The following is a 25,619-nucleotide window of genomic DNA, read 5'->3' on the forward strand; positions in this document are numbered from 1 at the left end:
CAAAAGCCCACATTGTGCCACAGACTTTAAAATGGTAACTTAATTGAAAATAGAAACAGAAAAGGTTATTTGAAAAATTGAAAGACTTGTTTAGGTCCCAGTTAGCATTTTAAATCTTTTTTTATAGTGGCATGTCATTTTTAGTTTTTCATTTAGTTTTCATGTAAATGATATGATCATTTAATGCATTTTATTCCAGTAATGCACTCCTTTCAATAACCTCTATTGTTTTGTCACTGTTAACATTTTTATATGTTCCTCTTTCAATACAATACACTTTTTTTATCTGTAATCACAGTTCTTTTATCGTCAGCAATAAAAAAAACCACAAATTAGACAATTTGTTTTCAATTGTATTTGAAAACTTACTCTAAAAGGCATAATCTTTCAATAAAATGTTAATACTCGACAATTTCCTTTAAGTGTGCAACAGTAATAGGGAAGGAGCTAAAATCAAGTAATATAGTATCATAGTGCTTAGATTCAACTAATTTTTTTTAACATACAATAAAATAACTAATGTAGATTCCTGCACACACACACACACACCAATTCATACTCTCAGATGGAAAAGCTACATCGCTTCGTAAAACTGTCTACATTACTATTCCACTATTAGATTTATTTTTATTACTCTTCAAATGAATTTTTTGAAAAATTACATGAACAGAGCAAGGAGAAATTATTTTTGATCTTAACTCCAAAATCAGGATAATATTTCTATTCTAGTGGATATATTCTTATTTCAACTGTTTCCATAATTTCATTTAAAAAGCCAAGGATTGTTTAACAGGCCCTACTTAAAAATGGAGGTGGGAAGTTGTTAAGTCTGTCCATAATTGTTGGGTTGGCAATATATTGGCTGCAGATGTTGCAGATGGCCACAAGAGGGAGCTAGAGTTTATAGTCTATTTCTGAGTCACTCACTGTTTCTCTTTGTCTGGCTATTCATGTTAATGGGTACTCACTGTTAGATATGGTCTGCATTTCCTCTGCAATCTCTCTGCATTGTAGTTATGTATATCAGCTAAAATGTGTTTAGGCTTGATATTTTTGTTTGCTGATTATGACAAAGTAAACTGGTAAGAAAGACAATGTATCTGAACATGCTATTTAAAGTAAACTTAATTCAAGTTAGTGTAAAAGTGTGTGGCTGAGTAATTATTCACAACTGATCTCAATATAAATGTTTCTATGTGTGCACAACCTTGGTAAACAAGGAATACTCTGCACATGCACTAACAGAAGTGATGGAAGTGACATGCTGGTTTGAAATAGGAAAATTAATCTTAGCAGGTCATCACCAAGGAATATTTGGAGATAATTTAGACAAATCTAGAGGGACAAATGAAAAGAATACAATATCTTGATCTTTGGAGTAGTTTATTCTTTGTTACAAAATATCCTTAAAAACCATAAGGATGTTTACAATAGCAATAGCCACTGGTCAAAGCCCTGTGACAATGATGGTGAACCTTTTTTTCCCCAGGTGCCAAAAGAACATGCATGCCCATTATCTCGTATGCACGAGTGCCCACGCCCATAATTCAATGCCTGGGGAGGGCAAAAACAGCTTCCCCCACCCCACGGAGGTCCTCTGGAGGCTGAAAATGGCCAGTTTCCCAACTTTTGGTGGGCCCAATAGACTTGTGTTTTGCCCTCCCCCGGCTCCTTGGAGCCGGGGGAGGGTAAAAACGCCCTCCTCATCCCCTCGGAGGCTCTCTGGAAGCCAAAAATGCTCTCCCAGAGCCTCTGTGCAAGCCAAAAATCAGCTGGTCAGGACACATATGCACGTTGGAGCTGAGCTAGGGCAATGGCTCCCGTGCCAGCAGATGTGGCTCCGCATGCCACCTGTACACCAATCGTACAATTTTAACTTTATTTTTTAATTTTCTGAGAATGCTTTTGTCAAAACCTACATTTTCATTTTTTGCACATTGTTCTGTCGAGCTCTCTGGTAGAATCCTCCCAAAAATGCACAGATACAATTTCAGACACACACACGTTTGAAAATTCAAAACAATGTTCTTTATACCGAAAATGCAAATAAACAGAGCACTCTTTTTGTATAGCAAAGAGCACTTGTCTCCAAACAAACTGGTAATTTGTACAAGTCCCTTATCAGTTCTGTGATACTTAGCTTGCAGCTGTGAAGCAATTCACAGTCCTTCTTCTTTCACAAAGTGAAACACACTTTGCTCTGGTTTAGTTTCAAAGCGGGGGGAAAATCAGCACACAAAGATCAAAGTCAGCAAAGCAGTCACGAAACATAACGATCAGATAATCCTCCACAATGGCCAAACCCACAGGCTGCTATTTATAGCAGCCACACTAATTACCACAGCCCCACCCAACCACAGGTGGTCTCATTTTCTTTGATAATAATCTCTCAGTTGTTGCTGCCTATGCATCGCTCTCCGCATGCGTGGCTGTATCATTAACTCTTGTTCTGAATCCAAGGAGGAGAGAGATAATTGATCTCCTTCTGAGCTGTCTGCCACACTCTCCTCCTCCCTGTCACTCATGTCTTCTTGGTCAGAGGAGCCTTCATCAGCAGATTCCACCGGGGGCAAAACAGGCCTGCAGCATGTGGATGTCTCCCCCACATTCACAGTCCTTGGGGCAGGAGCAGGGCCAGAACACACATTAGCTTGAAAATGCATCCTTTTGATTTCAGTGATGTTTACTTTCACATAAACCTGCATCAAGATTTACTAAAACTGTGCATAAACGCAAGATCTATACACGAAGTCTTTGTTGTCAAACAATTTTATTTTTAAATTGAAATCCATATTACAAGTCATTTTACCCCTTACAATGAGCAACAGAAAGGCTGTGAACAGAAAATGTCTATTGAAAATGTGTTAGGATTACAGAAATCCTGATTCAAATGCTGAAGCCTCTGAACAGAAGATTTTGAGGATCCAGAAATTGACCAAATTGATCCTTTGAAAGATCAACCCATTGTCTCTAATGTACTGGATAAATCTTCAGCAAAGATTAAACTACAGGCCTAGCACGTGATATGAACCCACTCATTGTGTCTTGGTATTAACCCAACCTTTCACAAGATGAAGCAAACAAGAAGGTATTTTCCAGTCTTGTGAGATCTGGATGTGCCTTTAATCTTCTGCTTTAGTTTCCTTCTTTAGAAGATTGATGGACAGGGCAGAACAGAACATTCACCTATGACTCTCATGTCTCCCGAGCTTATGACAGAACTTTTTATCCTAGAAGGTTTAAGCACCACAAGATGTGACCCATCCAAGAATCATTCTGTGATTTATTGAAGTCCTGAAAGAAAAATAACAAGCCCCAGCACTTTTAATAAACTAGAGAAGGAATAAAGCTGAAATCAGTATTTGGAAAGCAGGATAGTGTATAGAAACATAGAAACATAGAAACATAGAAGACTGACGGCAGAAAAAGACCTCATGGTTCATCTAGTCTGCCCTTATACTATTTCCTTACAATGGATATATGTTTATCCCAGGCATGTTTAAATTCAGTTACTGTGGATTTACCAACCATGTCTGCTGGACGTTTGTTCCAAGGATCTACTATACTCTTTCAATGAAATAATATTTTCTCACGTTGCTTTTGATCTTTCCCCCAACTAACTTCAGATTGTGTCCCCTTGTTCTTGTGTTCACTTTCCTATTAAAAACACTTCCCTCCTGAACCTTATTTAACCCTTTAACATATTTAAATGTTTCGATCATGTCCCCCCTTTTCCTTCTGTTCTCCAGACTATACAGATTGAGTTCATTAAGTTTTTCCTGATATGTTTTATGCTTAAGATCTTCCACCATTCTTGTAGCTCGTCTTTGGACCGTTCAATTTTGTCAATCTTTTTGTAGGTGAGGTCTCCAGAACTGAACACATGTTCTAGTCCTGCCTTAGGCATGGCGTGAACAACAGTTGGATAACTTTAAGCCAGTCGCTTTCTTTGAGCCCAACCATGGGGTGGTGGTTGTGGAGAAAATAGGAGGCAGAAGGAATATTGGATATGTTCACCGCCTAGAATTATTCATAGAAATAATAAAGGTAGGATTAAACAAATCTGTAAAATAAATAGAGATACTTCCAGAAAAGATGAACCTTGTAACTGAAAAGTATGTATGTATGTAGAACTTTTTTTTTGTGTTAAATATCTTTTGGAGAGAATAGATGTAACTTCAACCAATTGTTAAGCAACTATCATTAAACAAAGACTGGCTGTCTTGGAAGGTATAAAAAAGGGTCACACACTTTCCAGAGGCACCTAGTCGTGCCTTCTATTTGTAGCAATTAGATAGAATTTATTATTATGTCCGTACAACACAGCAAACAAGATCACTATGTTGGATTTCGTATTTCATCTCCAGTCGGGCGCTTCCCAAGCACCTAGGACTGCATGATGTAGCGGCGAATTATGTTTGCCGATCCCAGTAAAGCGGCCTTTTGCAATTGACAGATGGAGATTTTGTCAATTCCGATGGTTTTCAAATGTCTGCTGAGATCCTTTGGCACTGCGCCCAGCGTGCCAAGTACCACGGGGACCACTTTCACTGGCTTATGCCAAAGTCGTTGCAGCTCGATTTTTAGATCTTCATATTTCACTAATATATTATTATTATTATTATTGTTGTTGTTGTTGTTGTTGTTGACTTATTCTACCATCAATGCTAAATATGCTATTTGCATCATATTAAAACAGCTGTCCCACAAATGGTATTTATGATTCCACAAATTCCTTGGAATGCTGCTGGTTCTAGGAATAGTTTACTATTTCCAGAGACCCTCCTCTTAAGGGTTTGGGAAGATTAGATTAGATTTATTCGATTTGTATGCCGCCCCTCTCCGAAGAGTCGGAGCGGACATTTTTTGAATTGTAAGAGATGTTGCAAAATGAACTTGAAACGTTTTGCATGCAAAATAGACCTTTTACCACTGACCACTTGCTACCTACAGAGAGTAAATTTATTTTAAATGTTTTCTTGGGCCAACATCTCCTAATCCTTTGAATTTTGTCCAGTTTGTAAAATCAGTTATTTCAGTGTGGTTTTCTTCTTTTATTCCATATAGTATTTTTATTTACATTCACAATTTAGGTGTGCATTTAATTTTAATATCTTGTGCAACTAATAGAAAGGTAATGAAAAATAATGTATGCATGCCTCACTAAAGATAATAAAACCCAAAGCATTTCATTACTCCATTCATATTTCATTTACATTTCAAGTTTTTGCTGAGAATTATATACTTGCACAAATCTCTGTAAAGAAAGTTATTGACCCAAAACCAAAATAAATTCTAAAAACTTTATTCTAAGCAGAATTCTAACACTTAAATCTAAAAAGTTGTATCACACTGGTTTTCTTTTTTTAAAAAAAGTAATGACTGGGCACCATCGGCAGTAGGAGTTGGCTACTAAATAGCTATGAAACAGTATGAAACAGTTGCAATAGCAATAGCATTTAGACTTACTATACATACCATAGTGCTTTATAGCAATCTGCAAACCGTTTACAGTGTCAGCATATTGCCCACAGCAATCTGGGTCCTCATTTTACCAAACTTAGAAGAATGGCAAGCCGAGTCAATCTTGAACCCAGCCAGGAGCAAACTCCAGGCTGTGGGCAGAATTTGCCTGCAATACTGCAGCCTAACTACCAAGGCTCCTACATTCTGGATTGAATAGTCATTATACAGGACTGGGCTATTCTCAGAAAAAATATCCCACCCAAAATTTCATAAACTATTATTGTCCTCTGGTAAAGTGGCATCTTTAAAGCAACATACAAGTGTCACTACATGTAGCTTATTTATGTACACTGCTAATGGTGACATTATGTCCTTCATCCTTATTTTATTTATTTATTATTTATTAATCAGATTTGTATGCCGCCCCTCTCTGTAGACTCGGGGCGGCTAACAGCAATAATAATACAATGTAAACAAATCTAATATTTAAGTTAATTTTAAAAACCCCAATTTAAGAAACCAATCATAGCTGAGAAAATATCCTGGTTAACTTAATCATAACCACATGATAGGCTTTTTTTACAAGTATCTATGGTAGTAGTTCTCCCAGATTCTTTTTATTTATTTATTTTATTTTATTTATTTTGTCCAATACATAATACACATTGAAAAGAAAGATATGTAATAATATAAGTAAAGAAAAGAATAGAAGAAAAGAAAAAATATAAAAGTATAGGTGAACATATTTGAAAGGAAAAAAAGATAAATGAGATAAGGAGAGACAATTGGACAGGGGACGGAAGGCACACTGGTGCACTTATGCACGCCCCTTACTAACCTCTAAGACAGTGTTTCCCAACCTTTTTTGAGCCACGGCACATTATTCATATTTTCAAAATTCTGGGGAACACTGAATGGGGGGGTGGGGGGTGGGGCTAAAGAAAAGATTGGACAAAAAAAAATCTCTTCCTCCATTTCACTCTATTTCTCCCTCCCTCTTTCTCTCTCTTCCTTCCTTCCCTTCTTTCTCTCTCTCCATCCCTCTTTCTTTCTTTCTTCCTCTTTTTTGCTCTCTTTCTCTCTCCCTCCTTCCCTCCCACTATTTCTTTCCATCTCCCTCCTTCCCCCCTCTTTCTCTCTCTCTCTTGCTTTCTTTCCCTCTCTTTCTCTTGCTTTCTTTCTCTCTCATTCTCTCTCCCCTCCTTTTTCTCTCTCTCTCTTTCTCTCTCGTTCACCACGCCGGCAACAGAGAGAAAAAGAAAGAGAGAGCAGGAGAGAGAGTGGAAGGCGCCGTTGTCTTCGCCTCCGCCCGCCGGCTCTGCAGCTAAGAGGCAGCAGCCATCAGCCCCCTCGCCCTCCCAGACGTCCCCAGCGTCCGGCCACGCGCCACCTCCCGTTAGCCCGGCCGACTTTTCCCTGCTGCTGTTTTCTCTTCATGGCGCAAAGCCACACAGTCCCGGACTCCCGGATCGCTCGCTTCTCCGGACAGCAAGCCGGCTGCCCAGAAAAGCATCGCGCTTTTTCAATGCGCGGCGCTTTCCTGGGCAGATGGCTTTGCTGACCGGAGAAGCGAGCGATCCGGGAGTCCGGGACTGTGTGGCTTTGCGCCATGAAGAGAAAACGGCTCCGGCAGCAGGGAAAAGTCGACCGTTTTCTCTTCATGGCGCAAAGCCACACAGTCCCGGACTCCCGGATTGCTTGCCCCAAGGCAGAAGGCGGCGGTGGAGGAGAGGGGGCGGATCGTGCCCCAAGGCAGAAGGCGGCGGTGGAGGAGAGGGGGCAGATCACGCCCCAAGACAGGAGGCGGCGGCAGCGGAGAGGGGGCAGATCGCGCCCCAAGACAGGAGGCGGCGGCGGTGGAGGAGAGTGGGCGGATCGGGCGGGCAATGGGGCAGGGCGGAGAAGCCAGGGGCACGTTTGGCTGGAGGCACCATGGGGAGGCAGGGGCGGCCTGGGCTCCCTTTACTCCTACTGCCGCACCTCCCCGCCCCTGCCTTTTTCCCGCCTTCCTTCTTTGGGGCCCAGCAGGAGACCGCCGGAAACAGCAGTAGCCGGGGGACAGCTGCGAGTGGGAGCTCCAGGTCGGAGGCACTGGCGGTCCGGCACCGGCAGCGCCCCGCCCAGCTGGAGCTTCCCTAGGAGCTTCGCGGCACACCTGACTGTGTCTCGCGGCACACTAGTGTGCCGCGGCACACCGGTTGGGAAACGCTGCTCTAAGGAACCTGGAGAGGACAATCATGGGTAGTATAAGGGGAAAATGTTGGGGGTTAGGGGTTGACACTACTGAGTCAGGTAATGAGTTCCACGCTTCAACAACTCGGTTGCTGAAGTCATATTTTTTACAGTCAAGTTTGGAGCGGTTAATATTAAGTTTGAATCTGTTGCATGTTCTTGTGTTTAGAAGCAGTGGTGTCAAACTCAATTTCATTGAGAGCTGCATCGGGATTGTGTTTGACCTTGGGGGGCTGAGGGGGGCATGGCCAGGTTGGCTGTAACCACCTCGACATCATTTATGTCAGGAGTGCCTTTGGTAGCGCTTGGAGCTCGGCTAGCAGAGAGTTGTAGGAGGCACTTGCAGCCAAGCCCATTTTTGTTGGCAGAAGCACTGCAGGCTGGTCCATCGCTGTTTCCAGGGAGGCCCCGCAGGCCACATCTAAACACTCCATGGGCCGGATCCAGTACACAGGGCTTGAATTTGACACCCATTTTAGAGGTATTAAATTTAAATGCCATGGTCAAAATAGACAGTAAGCAAAACTCTATTTTGAAGGGAGACCCAAACTATTTCCCGATCAATCATCTTGGAAAGCAGAACAGTATCTGGGACAAGGGCTCACATTCTAGCAAAGAAACTTGTGAGTTTCCACATAAATGAGTATTGCTTTGATTTTAGAAACCAACTTGAAAATTAAGTTTTTGGGAAAGTATCCTATGTACAGATACAAAGTCATTGCTTACTAGTTTGAAGGACTGATTATAGGGGCAGAAGCAGCTTACAATTTCTGCAATTTTATTCTTTTGTTTTCATAAAGTAGGAAATAGCATTGTTTTCATTATGTAGAAATGTAAATATTGGCAAACCTATCAAGTATGAAAACTGACATTACAACTTTAATTGCACACTTCCACGTGCTCCAGTTGACTTTGGTTAGTCTGCACAGTTATGACTGAAGGCATAGTTTGTTTTGCAGTCTTTAAATTGTCAGAACCTTCAGGAACAGAGAATAGTAATTCTAGGATCGATAATAAGAGACAGATATTGTTCACCTGCTGTGTATTGTTTTTAAGGAAATCATGAGACACTAAACAGATGAGGAAGAGGGGGAGGAACTACAACTGTTTGCAATCATACTCACTAAATTTTCTTTTCTAGATATATTGACAAATGGCAGAGAATAACAGCTCTGAGACTCAGATTAACGAAAAAAAAGTGTAATAGACTGAAATAATTCTGACTGCAAGTCTTATGAGAGATATTTGGAATGAAGCATCTATACACCTAACATCAAAAACATCATCAAAAAAGCACAACAAAGAATGTTCTTTCTGCGCCAGCTCAGGAAGCTCAAACTGCCCAAGGAGCTGCTGATTCAGTTCTACAGAGGAATCATTGAGTCTGTCATCTGCACCTCTATAACTGTCTGGTTTGGTGCTACAACCCAACAGGACCGACACAGACTTCAGAGGATAATCAGAATTGCAGAAAAAACAATTGCTGCCAATCTGCCTTCCATTGAGGACCTGTATACTGCACGAGTCAAAAAGAGGGCGGGTAAAATATTTACTGACCCCTCACATCCTGGACACAAATTGTTTCAACTCCTACCCTCAAAACGTCGCTACAGAGCACTGCACACCAAGACAACTAGACACAAGAACATTTTTTTCCCGAACGCCATCACTCTACTAAACAAATAATTCCCTCAACACTGTCAGACTTTCTACTAAATCTGCACTTCTATTCTACTAGTTTTTCTCATCATTCCTATCACCCATTTCCTCCCATGTTGACTGTATGACTGTAACTTGTTACGTATATCCTAAGATTTTTATTAATATTGCTTCTTCATTGCTTATTTGACCCCTATAACAATCATTAAGTGTTGTACCACATTATTCTTGACAAATATATATTTTATTTTATGTACGTTGAGAGCATATGCACCAAGACAAATTCCTTGTGTGTCCAATCACACTTGGCCAATAAAATTCTATTCTATTCTATACTATTTCATTTTAATATATCTGGCAGTACTATAAATCTCAAGCCAATTAATCAGATTGAAATATATATTTTACAGAATGCATACAATAGTCAAAAGACCCAAGATGTTCTACCACAAAGGTTATTTAAGACTGGTCTTTTTTTTGATAAGCAGGTGACACTGAATTACTGTCTTATAGAAACTCAGAACTCGGACTATGAAACTCCAGGGGATAGTCGCTCATGATTCTTATAGTTATGGTGATTTTTACTGCAACGTCAAATAAAATACTTCAAGTCCATGTGATCTAGATTTACCTTACAGTTCTGGAAGTTTATCCACATATTCATTTCAACTGTATCAAGACTTCTATTTTGGACTTTCACATTCTTTTAACGTTTACTAGAACTACATACCAAATTCCAACTACATATAGTACCACAGTCAAGAAGTAGTAAGAGCTTAATATTTGGCATTTATTTATTATTAAATTTGTATGCCACCCATTTGTATGCCACTCCATGAAGCAACTCTAGTAGTTTAGTTTACATTATTTTCTATATAATTATATAGGAATTATATATTTCCTTTTCATTGTAGTAACAGTCTCAAGACTTCTATTTTGTTTGATCACTTACTCCAGAGCTCATAAATATTCCATATTTTTCGGACTATAAAATGCACCGGTTTATAAGATACATCAGGATTTCGAAGAGGTAAGAAATAAAAAGTTTTTGCCCCCCCCCCCCAACTCCCAGGGGCACTCTGTAGACCTCCCAAACCTTCCGTGCACCCATTTTCACACAAAGCGGGACTTTAGGAAGCCACAAATTGCTGTATCCATTGTATAAGATGCACCATTTCCACCTTCTTAGGGGAAGAAGAGTGCATCACTATATTGCAATAAATATGGTAATTTCTCATCCAATATGTATGTTTATTTGATATATTTGCAGCTAGCATAGATTATGGAATTGTATTTATACTAAATAATGTACAAGTAAAACAATTCATAGCAATTTGTAACATTTTCCCCATTATCCATAGTTTTGAATCTCTTGGCATTTGTCATTAAATTAAGAACAGAAGAACTGATTCCAGAAGTTTATTAGGGATACGACTTTCCCTTCATTCCACAAAATTAAGATTCCATCTTCTCCATAGCATTCTGAATTCAACTGATAGTTGTCCAATATATTATTTCAGTTTTCTTCATATTTTTTTCACCGGCTTTTATTCTTGTTATATCTCATCTGCATGTTTATAAATCATTTGTGATCCTTTAAGATTGCTTGGTATGTTTGTTGTTACAAAGCTAGTAATTTCAATAGATATTTAAAATTGTAAAGAACCCCCCCCCCCCCCCCTGTAACCATACATACAGGTAAAAATATTAAGTATGGCCTTAACTTTAAGTCTTCAATGATTCTACCATTCTTCATGATTCTATCAATCTTCTTTGTAGTCAGTTATATTTTACAAAAACAATTTTTGAATCCATTTATGGGTGGGGAATCAATATAAGTCAGATATTACAAATAAAGGTTATGCCTTTAGTTGAACATATCACCTGAAATAATTACTTTTTTGTGTGTGGGGGGGGCGAGTATTTTAAGGTTTCATAGACATTTAATTCAAGGACACAAATAGTCCTTTCCTTGTTGAGTCATACATGTTCCTAGTTCACCTACAGTTCAAGTGTATTTCATAAACTCTCAAAATTCTTATTTTCTAATTTTTAAACAGGGACAAGGAAACAATGGTTTGTAGAGTGTTGGGGTATGATTATAAGCTAAGTTTTCTAAAGTTGCTACCTTGGTTTCGATCGCAGAAATCAGCCAATTAGAGTGATGGGACTGAACTTTGAATGCTGTATTTTATTTGTGTGAAATTAAAACCACCTAATTGTTTCATGTGTGGATGAGGCAGATGGACATATAATATAAAGCTATATCAGAGGTGGGTTCTTCCTGATTTGCCTGATCTGGTAGCAACCCGCTGGTGACATCAAGATGACGTCACAGAACCGGGTCTGTCAGTGCTGGTCTGTAGATGCCAGCATCTTTTGGGGGGGAATATTTGGGGATGGCTTATTGGGGGGGGGGGGAACGACAGGGGAATTTTCTGGGTTTCTTCTTCTTCTGTGCATGTGTAGAAGCCAGATTTCCGGCATTGCGCATGCGTTGCCATCTTGTTTTTTGCTTTTTAATATTTTTTTGGGCACTGATCATATGTGTGCAGCACAGGAAGTGAGCTAAGTGAGATGAGTTAGAATTCTCTATGACCTACATGATTACAACTTATCACTTCTCTGACATCTGAAAAACATTTTTTGTTAAGCTTAATTTTCAGTTTAATTTGAAATTCACATTCCTTCCATTCATGGAGTATAAACCAATCTATCTTCCAATGCATCTTCTACATTAGAGTTTCTGCATCTTGACAACTTTAAGAAGTGTAGATTTCAACTCCCAGCATGCTGGTTGGGAAATTCTGGGAGTCGAAGCCCACCCATCTTAAAATTTACAAAGGCTAAGAGCACTGTTCTTATTGATTACTTCCTTGATCGAATTATAAAGTACCATCTTGGTATTTAAATCCCTTTTATTTTGTTGTTTCTAACTTTATATGCAATTTGTAATATGAAATTGCATATAGCAAAGAGTATCAAAAGGTTTAAAACATTTATAGGTTCTCAAAACTGAAACGATGGCAACTTTTGCTCTGTATTTATAAAATGACTCATGAGTTTAAGTAATAAATCCATGACTAAGCTTCTCATGTAATAATATGTTTTCTTTCCCAGCATTGTAAAAATGTAAAGCAACTTAAAGATCTAATTCTAGAAAACAATATATAACAATATATATAAACAATATATATATAAATATATAAAACTATATACAGTGATGCCTCATCTTACAAACGCCTTGTCATACAAACTTTTCGAGATACAAACCCAGGGTTTAAGATTTTTTTGCTTCTTCTTACAAACTATTTTCACCTTACAAACCCACTGCCACCACTGGGATGCCCTGTCTCTGGACTTCCGTTGCCAGCGAAGCACCCGTTTTTCCCCTCCCAGCAAGGGGAGCCTCAGTGAAATCGCAGCATCGCAAAAACACAGAGGTCCAGAGGTGGGGTTTTGAGGACTTCGGTGTTTTTCCGATGCTGCAATTTCACTGATGCTCCCTTCGCTGGGAAACCCCACCTCTGGACTTCCGTTGCCAGCGAAGCACCCGTTTTTGCGATGCTGGGATTCCCCTGCTGACATTCCCCTGCAGTATTGCAAAAACACAGAAGTCCAGAGCTGGGGTTTCCCATGGGGGGAGCCTCAGGGGAATTCCAGCAGTGCAAAAACGGGCGCTTCGGCTGGCAAAAGGGGTGGATTTTGGGCTTGCACGCATTAATCGCTTTTTCACTGATTTCTATGGGAAACATTGTTTCGTCTTACAAACTTTTCACCTTAAGAACCTCATCCCGGAACCAATTAAGTTTGTAAGACAAGGTATCACTGTATTTATAGTGTCAGAATATTTCTTCTAAAATATTTAGCTGAACATAGTTAAATGTTTTTGGTTATTAATACTAGGTTAGTCATGCCCCTTTGCTTGATGTCGTCCCCACCACTATGACTGCATGGCAAAATAAGAACTGTTTCTCTTTAATCCCAATCATAAAAACTAACATTTTCATATATCCATCTAGCATCAACTTTTGCTTTTACATGGTTTCATTTCCGCTAAAAGTAGCAGCTTTGTTGGTCTTTTCCCGTGTAAGATTGATAGAATCTTGGCAATGTTTCAATGAGGTACTACTCGTCATCTTCAGGCTGGTGCTTTCTGCTTCGTGCTAGGGCGAACAAAGCATGACCTGAGCTGCCATATAAATATTGGTGGGGGGTGGGTGGAGCACTTTGTTTGCTGTAGCATGAAGCTGAAAGCACCAGCCTAATGATTATGAGTGGGACCTCATTGAAACATCGCCAAGATTCTGTCAATCTTACACGGGACCCAAATAAACCAAGATCTACATACCTATACTTGTGAAAATCTATGAAAATACATATATCAAGAATTGTACTAAAAATGAGAGTTCCAGGTATAATTATAAATGAAGAGGCAATAGCCATCATGATCTCTGGAACATTTTAAATTTATTACACATACCAAATTATATTGTACTACAACTGGAAAGTAAACATGGAAAAAACATTTACTTTCAGCAATACATATGTAGCTAAAGCATGATGTAGGATTAGTTTCCACTACAATTTTGTCTTCTAAATAGTTTCCTCTGCAAATGTATTAAATTCCAAAAATTACAGTTCATGAAATTTAAACAATTTTTTTTAAAAAAATCTTTATTTAATTATTAATAGATAACATTAAGAGATCAACACTATAAGAAAACCATGCTTAAAATAGCCAGCTGCATTTGCATTGTTTTTGACGTCATTCAAAAACAAATGATAACAATACTAAAATATATAACCTAGTAGAACTTTTATTTGTGTAGGCTTTTAAAATGATTCCTGGGACAATAGCAGCTATTATATTCGTTACTTTGACATTTTATCAACACATCCCGAAATTCTTATTAGAAACTATGTCATCATTAGAAGCTATGCCGTTTCCATCTTGTAGCAATGCTTTTCAAGTTCCGCTCTGAAAAAGTAAGACATTTGGAGTATTAAATTATGAAAAAATGGTTACCTGATATTTTTTTATTATTAAAAATGATTTGAAATAAGGTTAAGTTTATAGATTGGTTAAAAATCAATTAAATATTTTCAATCTTATGAGAGTTACACAATTGGTTTATAATAGTTCTCCAAGCAGATATAGGGTTGAATGCAATCTTGAACTTCAATATAATCTCCAAGTTGTAGGCAATAATCCTCCAAAAACCAGCTGCAAGGGAACAATGGCAGGACAGAACGACATTTCCATCTCCTTGGAACTTATCTGGATGGTTAATGAGAAACAAGGCTCTATCCTACTTGTTATGAACTGATAGTCACGGCCAAATCGATTTAATATAAAACCAAAATTCCACATAGTTGATTTCATCCAACTAAAGCACAACTTAAATACAATATTTACACAATATATACTGCTTAAAAAATAAAAATAAAGGGAACACTTAAACAACAGAATATAACTCCAAGTAAATCAAACTTCTATGAAATCAAACTGTCCACTTAGGAAGCATCACTGATTGACAATCAATTTCATTTTGTTGTCAGCACATTCAACTTTGTAGAGAACAAATTATTCAATGAGAATATTTCATTCATTCAGATCTAGGATGTGTCATTTAGTGTTCCCTTTATTTTTTGAGCAATATATATGTTATTTTATTCTCTTAAGCTGGCAAATTATTTTTTATTAATCACGGCTTACTGTATCATCAAATGCAAATAAAGCACCTTAAACAGAAGCATTTTTAAACTAGCTTTTATAAAATTAGCATTTATTAACCACATAAAATTAAACTTTGGGAAATGTATTTTATCTATAACTTAAGTTTTGTAGTGCTAAAAAAGAGAGAATAATGCTTATTTTAAAACACATCAACTTTAAAATTATATCTAAACAAAATTAATGTTTTATCAATAATATATAGTTCCATTATCATGTGCTGTAATAAAGCAGAATTTAAAATTATTTTCAATGCTTTGAGATATAATTCTTGTTTTGGGGGGTAACCTGTGTGTTTACATTACCGAATGTTTATAATGTACCTTAACTGGTTAGAAAAATCATCTTCCACATTGTCATCATCCCAATTATCTTCCCACACATGTGCATCTTCATCTTCATCTAAACCAGCCCAGTCTAAAGCAAAGCAATAAATAATGTTTTAATATATAATTCATGAATTTAGACGTTGGATACATCTTAGTGATTTATAAATCAAAATGTTTCATTCCTTTTTAATTTCCAACAGGTTTAAGTTTTGTGAACAACATTTTAGGAATAATATTCATTTTGGTATGACTAAATTAAAATTGAATAATAAATTATTTTAAACAGTGGTACATGTTGGAATATTCACGATTGGGAGAGCCAATGGTAACAGGGTCAGCCAATAAATCTGAATAGTAACTCAGTCAGCCAATGGGAGTGGAGTGCTACTGAGCATGTGCAAGAAACTACGCTTGAAAGAAGAGTTGAAAGGAGAGTTATACAATTAATTTGCATAAAGAGGAGAGAAGGAGGGAGGGAGAGAGAGAGGGGGAGAGAGAGAGAGAAGTTTTGGGGCTACACAGGTAAAAGAGAGAAGTTAATAAAAGGAGAATAGAAACTTAAAGAAAATAGATGATTGATTTTGGGAAGAAAAAGAATTCTTTTTTATTACATAATTGATTGTGATATGGGAATAAACATATTTTTTCTATTTTAATACTATTGCAACCATTTTTGAGTACGATAAATTATTATTGATAGCGAATAACACACATTTAAACATTTAAATACCTGACATAATTACTTATATGAATAGAATTGAATTTGACTTCTATGCCACCCAATCCCAAAGGACTCAGATGTTACCTTTATGAAATTATAATTATATTATAGATGGGTAAAGCTTGTTTTCTTATATTAAATTTAAAATTGAGGTAATTATATACTCGTGTCGTTAGAGGGAAAGATAAAACATATTGAAAAAAAGAGGTTAATTTGTGGAAATATATAGAAGTTAAACAACTACCATTTCCGGTTTTTTTAATAGGATGCTAATTTGAAAGCCACAAAGAATTTAATGTGAAAATTAAATCAATAACTAAAACTTTATTATCAAATTATGTGATTGAATGTTGTTTTCTTAATAGGGCACTTAGTTATGATAAAGATAGGGGATAAGAAAAAAGAATGATGAGTAAGAAATTAAGGAAGAGGGGGAAGCATTAAGGCTTAAATTTAAGAAGCAGGAGAAACAATAACTAGCTTGAGGAATGAAGCTATAGCAGTCAATTAATTGGTAGTGTTCCCAGAAGACAAAAATATTGGAGACAAAATTATTTTGGAGGATGCATTAGGAAAAACAACATCTATCCATAATACAGTATCAGATTGGTGTACAGTAGTCCCTCACCTATCGCTGGTGTTACGTTCCAGACCTGGCCGCGATAGATGAAATCCGCGATGGGGAATTTATCGACTGATAGTACTTATTTAAGTATTTATATTGCAATTGTTTGGTAAGTTTTCATTGTTTTAAGTGTTTATAAACCCTTCCCACACAGTATTTATTTTAGATACAGTATTTAAATACAGTATTTACAATTTTAGATATTTTTTTTTTTAAAAAAAACCTGCCGATCGAGTTCGGCGGGCTGTTTAAATCTGCCGATCGGCTTCCTCAGAAACCCGCGATGAAGTGAAGCCGCAGTAGGTGAAGCGCGGTATAGCGAGGGACTACTGTAATATCCATCTAGATCATAGAATAAATACAGAAATGATACAAAACAATAATTTTAGCAGGGGCGCCGTTAGAGTAAAAATTGGGAAGAAAATATCAGTCTGTCAAATACGAGCGGAGTGTGGAGGAGAGAGCTCAGGAAAAGGTAAAAGAGTAAGGAAGAGGAAGTAGAAAGTGAAGAAAGAAGAATTGGGAGGGAATTGAAGGGGAAGGGGAGAGAAGGTAAAGATGGAAAAAGAATAGAGGTAGCAGAGAGACGAATGAACAGAGGGAAGAAAGAGAGGAGTAAGAAAGTAGGAAGAGGAGAGGAAGGTAGCGGTGGGAATGTGAAAGACAGACTGATGAAAAGTAGCTGAAAATTGGCACAAAACAAGATATTGGTTTACGATTGATCTAAAATGTATGTACATGTTATTGATGTATTTCAAAGTACAGTGATACCTTGTCTTACAAACTTAATTGGTTCTGGAACGAGGTTCTTAAGGTGAAAAGTTTGTAAGACGAAACAATGTTTCCCATAGGAATCAATGGAAAAGCGATTAATGTGTGCAAGCCCAAAATTCACCCCTTTTGCCAGCCAAAGCGCCCGTTTTTGCGTTACTGGGATTCCCCCGAGGCTCCCCTCCCACCTCCGGACCTCTGTGTTTTTGTGATGCTGTGATTTCACTGAGGCTCCCCTTGTTGGGAAACCCCACCTCCGGACTTCCGTTGCCAGCGAAGTGCCCGTTTTTTGCGCTGCAGGGATTCCCCTGCAGCATCACAAAAACACGGAAGTCTGGAGGTGGGGTTTCCCATGGAGGGAAGCCTCAGGGGAATCCCAGTAGCGCAAAAACGGGTGCTTTTCTGGCAACGGAAGTCCGGAGGCAGGGCATCCCAGCGGCGGCGGTGGGTTTGTAAGGTGAAAATAGTTTGTAAGAAGAGGCAAAAAAAATCTTAAACCTCGGGTTTGTATCTCGAAAAGTTTGTATGATGAGACGTTTGTAAGATGAGGTATCACTGTATATGTACAGATAAATAAATGGAACTTGTAGAGGAAAATAATACACGTTAAAAAAAAGAAATCCATGGGAGGCCATGACATGTTCACATCTGTGATTTTGCCACATGTAACTGCAGTGAGTTTTAAATGGGTATACAAGAAAAAGGTATTAGCCAATACTGAAGTGCAATATAAAGCGAGGTTAGTGGCACAAGGTTTTTCACTACTAAAAAATGTTCACTATGATGAGGTATTTGCGCCAACTGTGAAAAGTGGAAGCATCAGGCTTGCACTAGCTTTGGCAGTGGCATATGGCCATAAAATATGTCATTTTGACATAACCACTGCTTTACTCAATCTGAGTTAGATGAAGAAATTTACATGGTTCAAGCACCAGGGTATGAAAGTAAAAGGCCTAACATACTGTATTAATTGAACAAGGCCATCTAAGGGGTGATGCAGTTAGCCAGGAATTGCAATATCTGTATAGATACTGCATTAAAGGGTCTTGGGTTCAAGAGTTGCAAGGCTTATGGTTGCATATACAATGGAAAGTTACAAGATGGGAATTGTCCACTATTAGCATTTGTGGGTGATCTTTGCTTCATTGCAAAGGATGCATCACAAGTAAAAGAATTTGCTAATAAGTTAGAAAAGAAATTTGAACTAAAGAATTTGGGAGAAATAAAAAATTATCTTGGTGTAGAGATACAAAAAATGAAAAAGGTGGTTATGTTCTCAAAGACGAAAAATTGAACAATTGTTGGAGAAATATAATATGAAAGATTGTAATACTGCTCCTACACCCATTTCCATAATATTTTGGGAGAGGACAAAACTGAAGCCTCTGATCAAGAGATATATCATTCGGCGATAGGGAATCTGCTATATCTACCACAGTGGTCCAAACCAGAAATAGTTTGTTCAGTAAGCATTATTAAGTTGTTTTACTCCTGCACCAAGGAAATTACATTGGATGGGTATAAAGAGGATTCTCGGGTATTTGAAGGAAACTGTGAATTTGGCTCTTCAAATACTTATCACTGAGGAATTAAAATTGAAATATTATGCTGATAGCAATTATGCAATTATGTGAAAACCAGAAAATCCAATTCTCGGATTGTAGTATTGTTCGGAAGGCATTTAATTCAAGTCCAGAAAACAAACAACTGTTGCTATTTCAAATGTGGAAGCAGAATTTATTGCATTGTCTGGATTCTGTTCTGAAGTAACCTGGCATATACAACTGTTACAAGATTTGAGTATGAACCTGTGACGGAGCATGAAGATAATGCTGCCTGTATAAAAATTGTAATAAGTGAGACGGTAAAGAACAGAAGTAAGCATGTGGACATTAAGTATTGTAATGTCAGGGAAGGCATAAAAGATAAATTGATTGTTTCATTGTTCTTCAGAGGATAATTTGGCAGACATGATAAACAAACCATGGGAACTGTGTATAAAATTAATTGGTCTGATGTCACTTCCAGTCATGAAGGGAGGACTGTTGGAATATTCCTGACTGGGAGAGCCGGTGATAACATGGTCAGCCAATAAATCTGCGTAGTAAGTCAGCCAGTCAAAGGGAATTAAGTACTACTGAGCATGTGCAAGAAACCAAGCATAGGGCTAGGTGTGGTTCCAGCCTCAATTTAAAATTCTTGTCTCCTTGAGCTCTTGATCTATAAGGTATCTGCTCAGAAACTGCTGTAATAAAGAGAAAAACTCAGCATGTGATACTGTAAATATTTTTGATATGATTATAAAGTAGGAGAGAAGCAACTTAGAACTAAGGAAATGTCCTGACAGTTAGAACAATTGATCAGTGGAACGGCTTGCCTCCAGAAGTTGTGAATGCTCCAAACAGGAAGTTTTTAAGATGTTGGATAACCATTTGTCTGAAGTAGTGTAGGATCTCTTGCCAAAGCAGGGGGTTAGACTAGAACACTTCCAAGGTCCCTTCCAACTCTATTATTATTATTATTATTATTATTATTATTATTATTATTATTATTATTATTTATTTAATTAATTCAGATAAAAGCAGTCAACTGTGTGAGCTTCTGATTTATTTTTCCACTGAGAACATTTCCAATTTGAAATTGCATTTGTTGTGCAAGTGATACATTTGTTTTGTTTTTCAAGCAATGTTATCAAAGGCTATCAAGTTCCATCATGAACAGAGATCATTTAGTACTTAGATCTGGGCCAAAACCAAAAATCGTGGTTTATAAAAAGGACTGCGGTCAAATACTACAAATGAGTCACCAAGTGATCTTCTCAAAACCTGGCCGATAATTTATAACCACTGATATTCCCAATTTGTGAGTTTGGATTATCCTTGTTTAATCTATAAGAAGTGAACAAGTTGAGTGAGAATCGAACAACTCATTTATCAAGATGGGGCAAAGAAATGAAATAAATGAAATAAAATATAGAATGGAAACTAGATTATGTTTAAAGTTAATTAATGAGCACCTAATTTAAAACCAATAATGGTACACATTAGGAGAAACTAAGGGTTTAGAATTCTGGCAGATGGCAAGAAACAATAAAAAGTCAGTTACTCCATAAGTACTGTTCCAATATCAACTGGAATTATGATAATTAGGGATTTAATGCCTGATATAAGTTGCATATCAGAACTTATCATCTTTGCAAAACAAGTGGGAGCTTAGACTCTTAAATAGTATGCTTTTATTCTAGCTGCCCTTAGTATTATCAGCATAAATAAATCTGAGATGCACAATGAAAAAAAAAAGATAAGTGAACAATTTTCCAGTGCGCATCAGATTTGGTAGTAACCACTACTGGTTACTAAAATCAAAATAGTGTTTTCAAATGTTTTTTATCTCCACTATTACCATGTAACACAAAGTCTGATTCCTAACAATAGCATTATTTGAAGCAAAACAATATACAGTTCCTGAGTCAATTCACCAGATTTGCAGAGAAATTATTACAACTTTACCCAGTGATGCTTTTCAAAAGACAGAACAGTTTAACACGTTGTTTATCTTACTAAAAGTCATTTCATCATTAATGTACATGCACATTTGTGCAAGAATAAAACCCTACATAGCATAAATCCTTTTATGTTTTGAAAAATATACTGGTTTGGTACAGATGTACTCATATATAATTCCTTTTTTCAGGTTAAGAAGGAAGTCTCAGATTGAACAGGCATCCTTTGCAATGTTATTTTTCTGTTAACTTTACCACCACTCAGATTCTTAGTGCTGGATAACCATATTTTCTATGTAAGAAAATTGATCAGAAACCAGATTTAAAGATTAATTTCAAATTATATTTGATGTCTGTGGTTTGTTAAAAAAAAATCAATCCTAATTGAAATTAAGGGCTTGATTTAAAAAAAAAACTTTTAAAATGTTTAAATAAAATGTTTAATTCTATAAACAAGAATTGGAGAGCTTCAAAAAAGGATCTTCACGAAAGAATTTATAATAAAGATATAAGAAACATTGTAAAAGATCCCAAAGAGACCCAATACTGATTACTAATTATAAGTTACTGTTATTTTGATAAATTCATGAAATCTATTAGAGTATACTTTGAGTCAAAAATTACGCTTTGTTTAATAATGTCATGTATAAATTTAAAAAAACCAGAATTAGGATTATATACCATTATAATTTAATAATGAATACCAAATGTACATCTGTGGAAGTAAGAAATAAATCCCAGTAAGTTTTTCTGGATCAAGAAGTGCACTGTAAGTAGTAGAAGCAGAAACAAAGTTATATTTACCTCAAAGAAGCTGAATAGAGTTAATATTATTCTCCAGTATAGTATTTAACAATCTTATGTTATATTAAAAATTTCAGTTTAGTAATAAATCTTGGAGGTCACATAGATTATATTTTAATAAACTGCGGTTTTTGTTCTTTGTTATCACTTAGTCAAGTCTAACAGGTGTATATTTGATTTAACTTCTACAACTCTACCTTTAGCTTAACTGGACTACTGAAAATATTATTGGAAATTAATATGTAATGAATACAATTAAAAAATAAAATGCTTTATTTACTTTTTGTTGAAAGTCAGAAATATAGCATACAACCTGTAGCTGAAATATTTGTCTCAGAGTGTATCAGCTATTTAAGGTATATTTGAATTTGAATGCAGTTGATTAAGTCATATCTTCAGAAAAAATGTATTTTATTGAAAAATATATTTGTAAAATAGGTGCCTTTGAGAAAATACATAGACTTGTGGTGACACATACTTTTATATTATACCACATTGCATCCTAATTTTCTAGACAAAAAAACCTTCAAGAATTTCCCAACATGGCAGAATTTTCCTAACAACTTTGGGTAACATCATGAGGCATAGTCATTATGTCTTTTATCAAAATATAAGAACAGGGGCATAATCAGTATGTTTTATATAACTTTCAGCATTCTGAATATGATTTGTCTAGAATATTGTCAACCCTCAGATTTTTATTCACTATTAAATCTGCTAAATCGGTTTTAAATGAATAGAACATTCATTTTTTCAAAAATAAGATAGTACTCTTATTTATACAGCATATCCGAAAGATGTTCTTTCAAAAGGCAACTGGCCTTCCTTGGTTGTTTCATTGAAAATATTTTGCTTTTCCTCCAAGAAGTTGTTTTAGTCTAAAAGTGAAAGCTTTTCAAACAACAACAACAACAAGGAAGTCCAACCTTTTCGAAAAGCATCTTTGGGATAACCATGACCTGGATGATTAAAAATCTCCATAGGTATTAATGTAATAGAATGCACTGATACACAAGCACACACACAATGTGTACACCCTCTGTGCCTATGGGGTGTGTGTAAAGAGATTTATTTTAAAATGAAATTGTTTAAACTTCTATAATATTTCTAAAAAGAAGTTTTTGAAAATAACTTCCTTACATTAAAGAAGTACTGTTGTAGCGTAACAGAGTACCAATAAAAGCAGAGCAAATCAATTCCAGATTGCTGAATACAGAATTGAATAACAAATTAATTCCTAGAATATAAGAAACTTTAAATACTATTTCCGAATGTGTTTTGTTTATATATTAACAGAATTTTTCACTGCAAAATATAATTATAACTTCCATATATCAATTGCTAATTGATTTAATTTGCATTAAATTTACTGCATCTCAAAATTATCACTTCTAATAAAGACCTTCTTACTACTAAATAGATAACCTCATTTTATACATAAAACAATAAATAACTTATACTCAATGAACACAATAACATTTATAATATAATTGGAGCAAAAAACCAAATTTTAAAATTAAAATATGGGAAAGTTAATTTATTTTAATCCAAAAGCACCTCTGCAATTAAATATATTAATAAATACACAGCACTGGGACAAGACTTCTACACTTACATTGTTTTAGTTTCCTAGTATAATTTATCTCAATTGCCTATTTAGCATAATCTCTCTTAAGTGTTGTATCTTATGATTTATGATAAGTGTAATTTTATGACAACTATGATTATGATTTATCACTTAATTGTATGTACACTGAAAGACAAAGACAAAACCCTTGTGTGTCCAATCACATTTTGCCAATAAATAATTATATTCTCTATTCTTTTTATGGTTATTTAACACCAAAATATCTAATTTAAATATTAGCATTCACTTAGTGAAGTTGAGCTAAACCCAGAAAATCACTGTTCTTAAGCCGTTGTCAATTACTGTACTTAGAAGACAAACCTGTGTCATGATTTTGCTACATTAATTTACAACAAGTATGTGTGGATGGTAAATTTATTCATTATCACCTGCATGTTACTATTCAAACCAAAGTTTTGAAACAAGTGTTACAAGCATAACCCACCCACGTACATTCCATTTATGTCAATCAAGACATCATTTGGTGTGGAGCATAAATGTCTTGCTCAAAACATCTGCACTCGATCCAATAAATAGTTTGAGGGCCTTCCCTCATGCCTTTTAAACCCTGTTTCTGCAACTGAATACCCATCTTCTTTTTTAGCAAACTAAAGAAAGCCACGCATACACGTGGTTTCTGAAAATCGAGTTTCCAGATGGAGTGGACTATTATTCCCAGAATCCCCATCCAGGTCAAAAGAACTTCAAATTACGCCTTCTTTTTCAGGAAGAACTCGGCTTTTTTTTTTTTTGCCCTACGTAAAGTTTGACTTCTTTTTTGACAAGAAAAAAAAAAAGGGGGGGGGGAGAGAGAAAGCCGGACCGGCGTCTTACAATGGCCGGAACCTCTTTAAGGATACCGCGTGGAAGAAGCGGCTCCTCGTGGGGAACTACGCAGGAAAGAAAGCCGGCTTTGGAAAAAGGGGTTCCCCTCAATCTGGAACCGTGCATACCATCCAGCTATGCCGGCTGGGGATGATAGGAACTGTAGTTCTATCTCTGGAAGGCAAGGAGGTTAGATTGGGAGGCTTTCGAGTCTCTTCGCAAAAAGACCAACGAGGCGCAGACCCAGACAAGCCGCTGCGAGGAACCCGCGTTAGTCCTGTCTCTCCGACTCCCTGCCTCCCCGTTTTCTAATATACCTTCGGCAGGAAACTCTTCGAACTCATCGTCTTCTTCCAGAAGCCCCAGGTCTACGGGTTGCTTCTTTTCCGACATCATTGGCTTCGGCCTGCTGCTGCCGCTCTAGAATACTCCAACTCTACTGCTCCCCGCTGAGAATGACGGGATAGGCACGCGTAGAATGGACGTCGGAGGCAGCTCATCACTCCCGCCCCACCCCCATCGCCCAGGCTTGAGGACTTTCTCAGTCTTTTTGGAGGACAGAAAAAGGGAAGAAAGGAACCCGGAAGAAGGCAAATAAATCATTAAATAGACACCTCTGTTTTCTTGTTTTGCAACATAGATTCTTGTCCCTTTCTCTTTTTGTACGCTTAATAATTCTGAAATAGGTTTTTTTTAGAATTGTTTGGAAGCTTTATTCCGGGATTATTTACAGTTCGTTTTAGTAACGCGGTTGCAGCAGTTACTAAATGCCATTATACATATTGGAACTCTTCATTTATTAAGTTTATAAAAGGATTCCACAAATACTGTATAGGAATGAATAAATTAGAAGCTGATATGATTAAAAGTCACATGGCAAATTTAATCTGAAATCTAGATTTTGTTAATTCTATATATATTTATATAAAGAAGGAGGACATATACACCTGTACTTTAATTCTTGGTCGAGTATTCTCTAATTCTCTTAAATCCAATCTGTTTTAATTATTAGTTTCTCAAAGATAGATGGCTGTATAATAATAATAATAATAATAATAATAATAATAATAATAATTATTATTATTATTATTATTTATTAAATTTGTATATAAGTACGTATATATTTTAAATATGCAAATAAAAATAGGCCTCTCCATTTTTAATATTTTCAAAAAAAGTATAGAAGTACTTCTGAAAGATAAAGCTTATCAGACTAAGATGAAAGTTTCCAGTTTAAATCTTTTTACCACATCTGTTTTTTGCTATTTGATGTTCTTTTAAAAAAAATCTCAGTTGACAAGTTAGTTTTGGAATCAGTAAG

The 25,619-nt window shown here is 36.5% G+C and overlaps 1 protein-coding gene across 1 annotated transcript; it reads right to left on the minus strand.

Annotated features, from left to right (window-relative positions):
• Positions 1 to 13,807: 13,807 nt before the first annotated feature.
• Positions 13,808 to 24,753, minus strand: SEM1 (SEM1 26S proteasome subunit). The gene is made up of 3 exons (XM_070766828.1): positions 24,616 to 24,753; positions 15,418 to 15,511; positions 13,808 to 14,338 (listed from the first exon to the last, which is right to left on the minus strand). The coding sequence occupies exons 1-3, from the start codon at positions 24,692 to 24,694 to the stop codon at positions 14,296 to 14,298; spliced, it is 216 nt and encodes a 71-aa protein (XP_070622929.1). The 5' UTR covers positions 24,695 to 24,753; the 3' UTR covers positions 13,808 to 14,295.
• Positions 24,754 to 25,619: the final 866 nt, after the last annotated feature.

Source organism: Erythrolamprus reginae, chromosome Z (assembly GCF_031021105.1).
Source record: "Erythrolamprus reginae isolate rEryReg1 chromosome Z, rEryReg1.hap1, whole genome shotgun sequence".
Taxonomy (NCBI): Eukaryota; Metazoa; Chordata; class Lepidosauria; order Squamata; family Dipsadidae; genus Erythrolamprus; species Erythrolamprus reginae.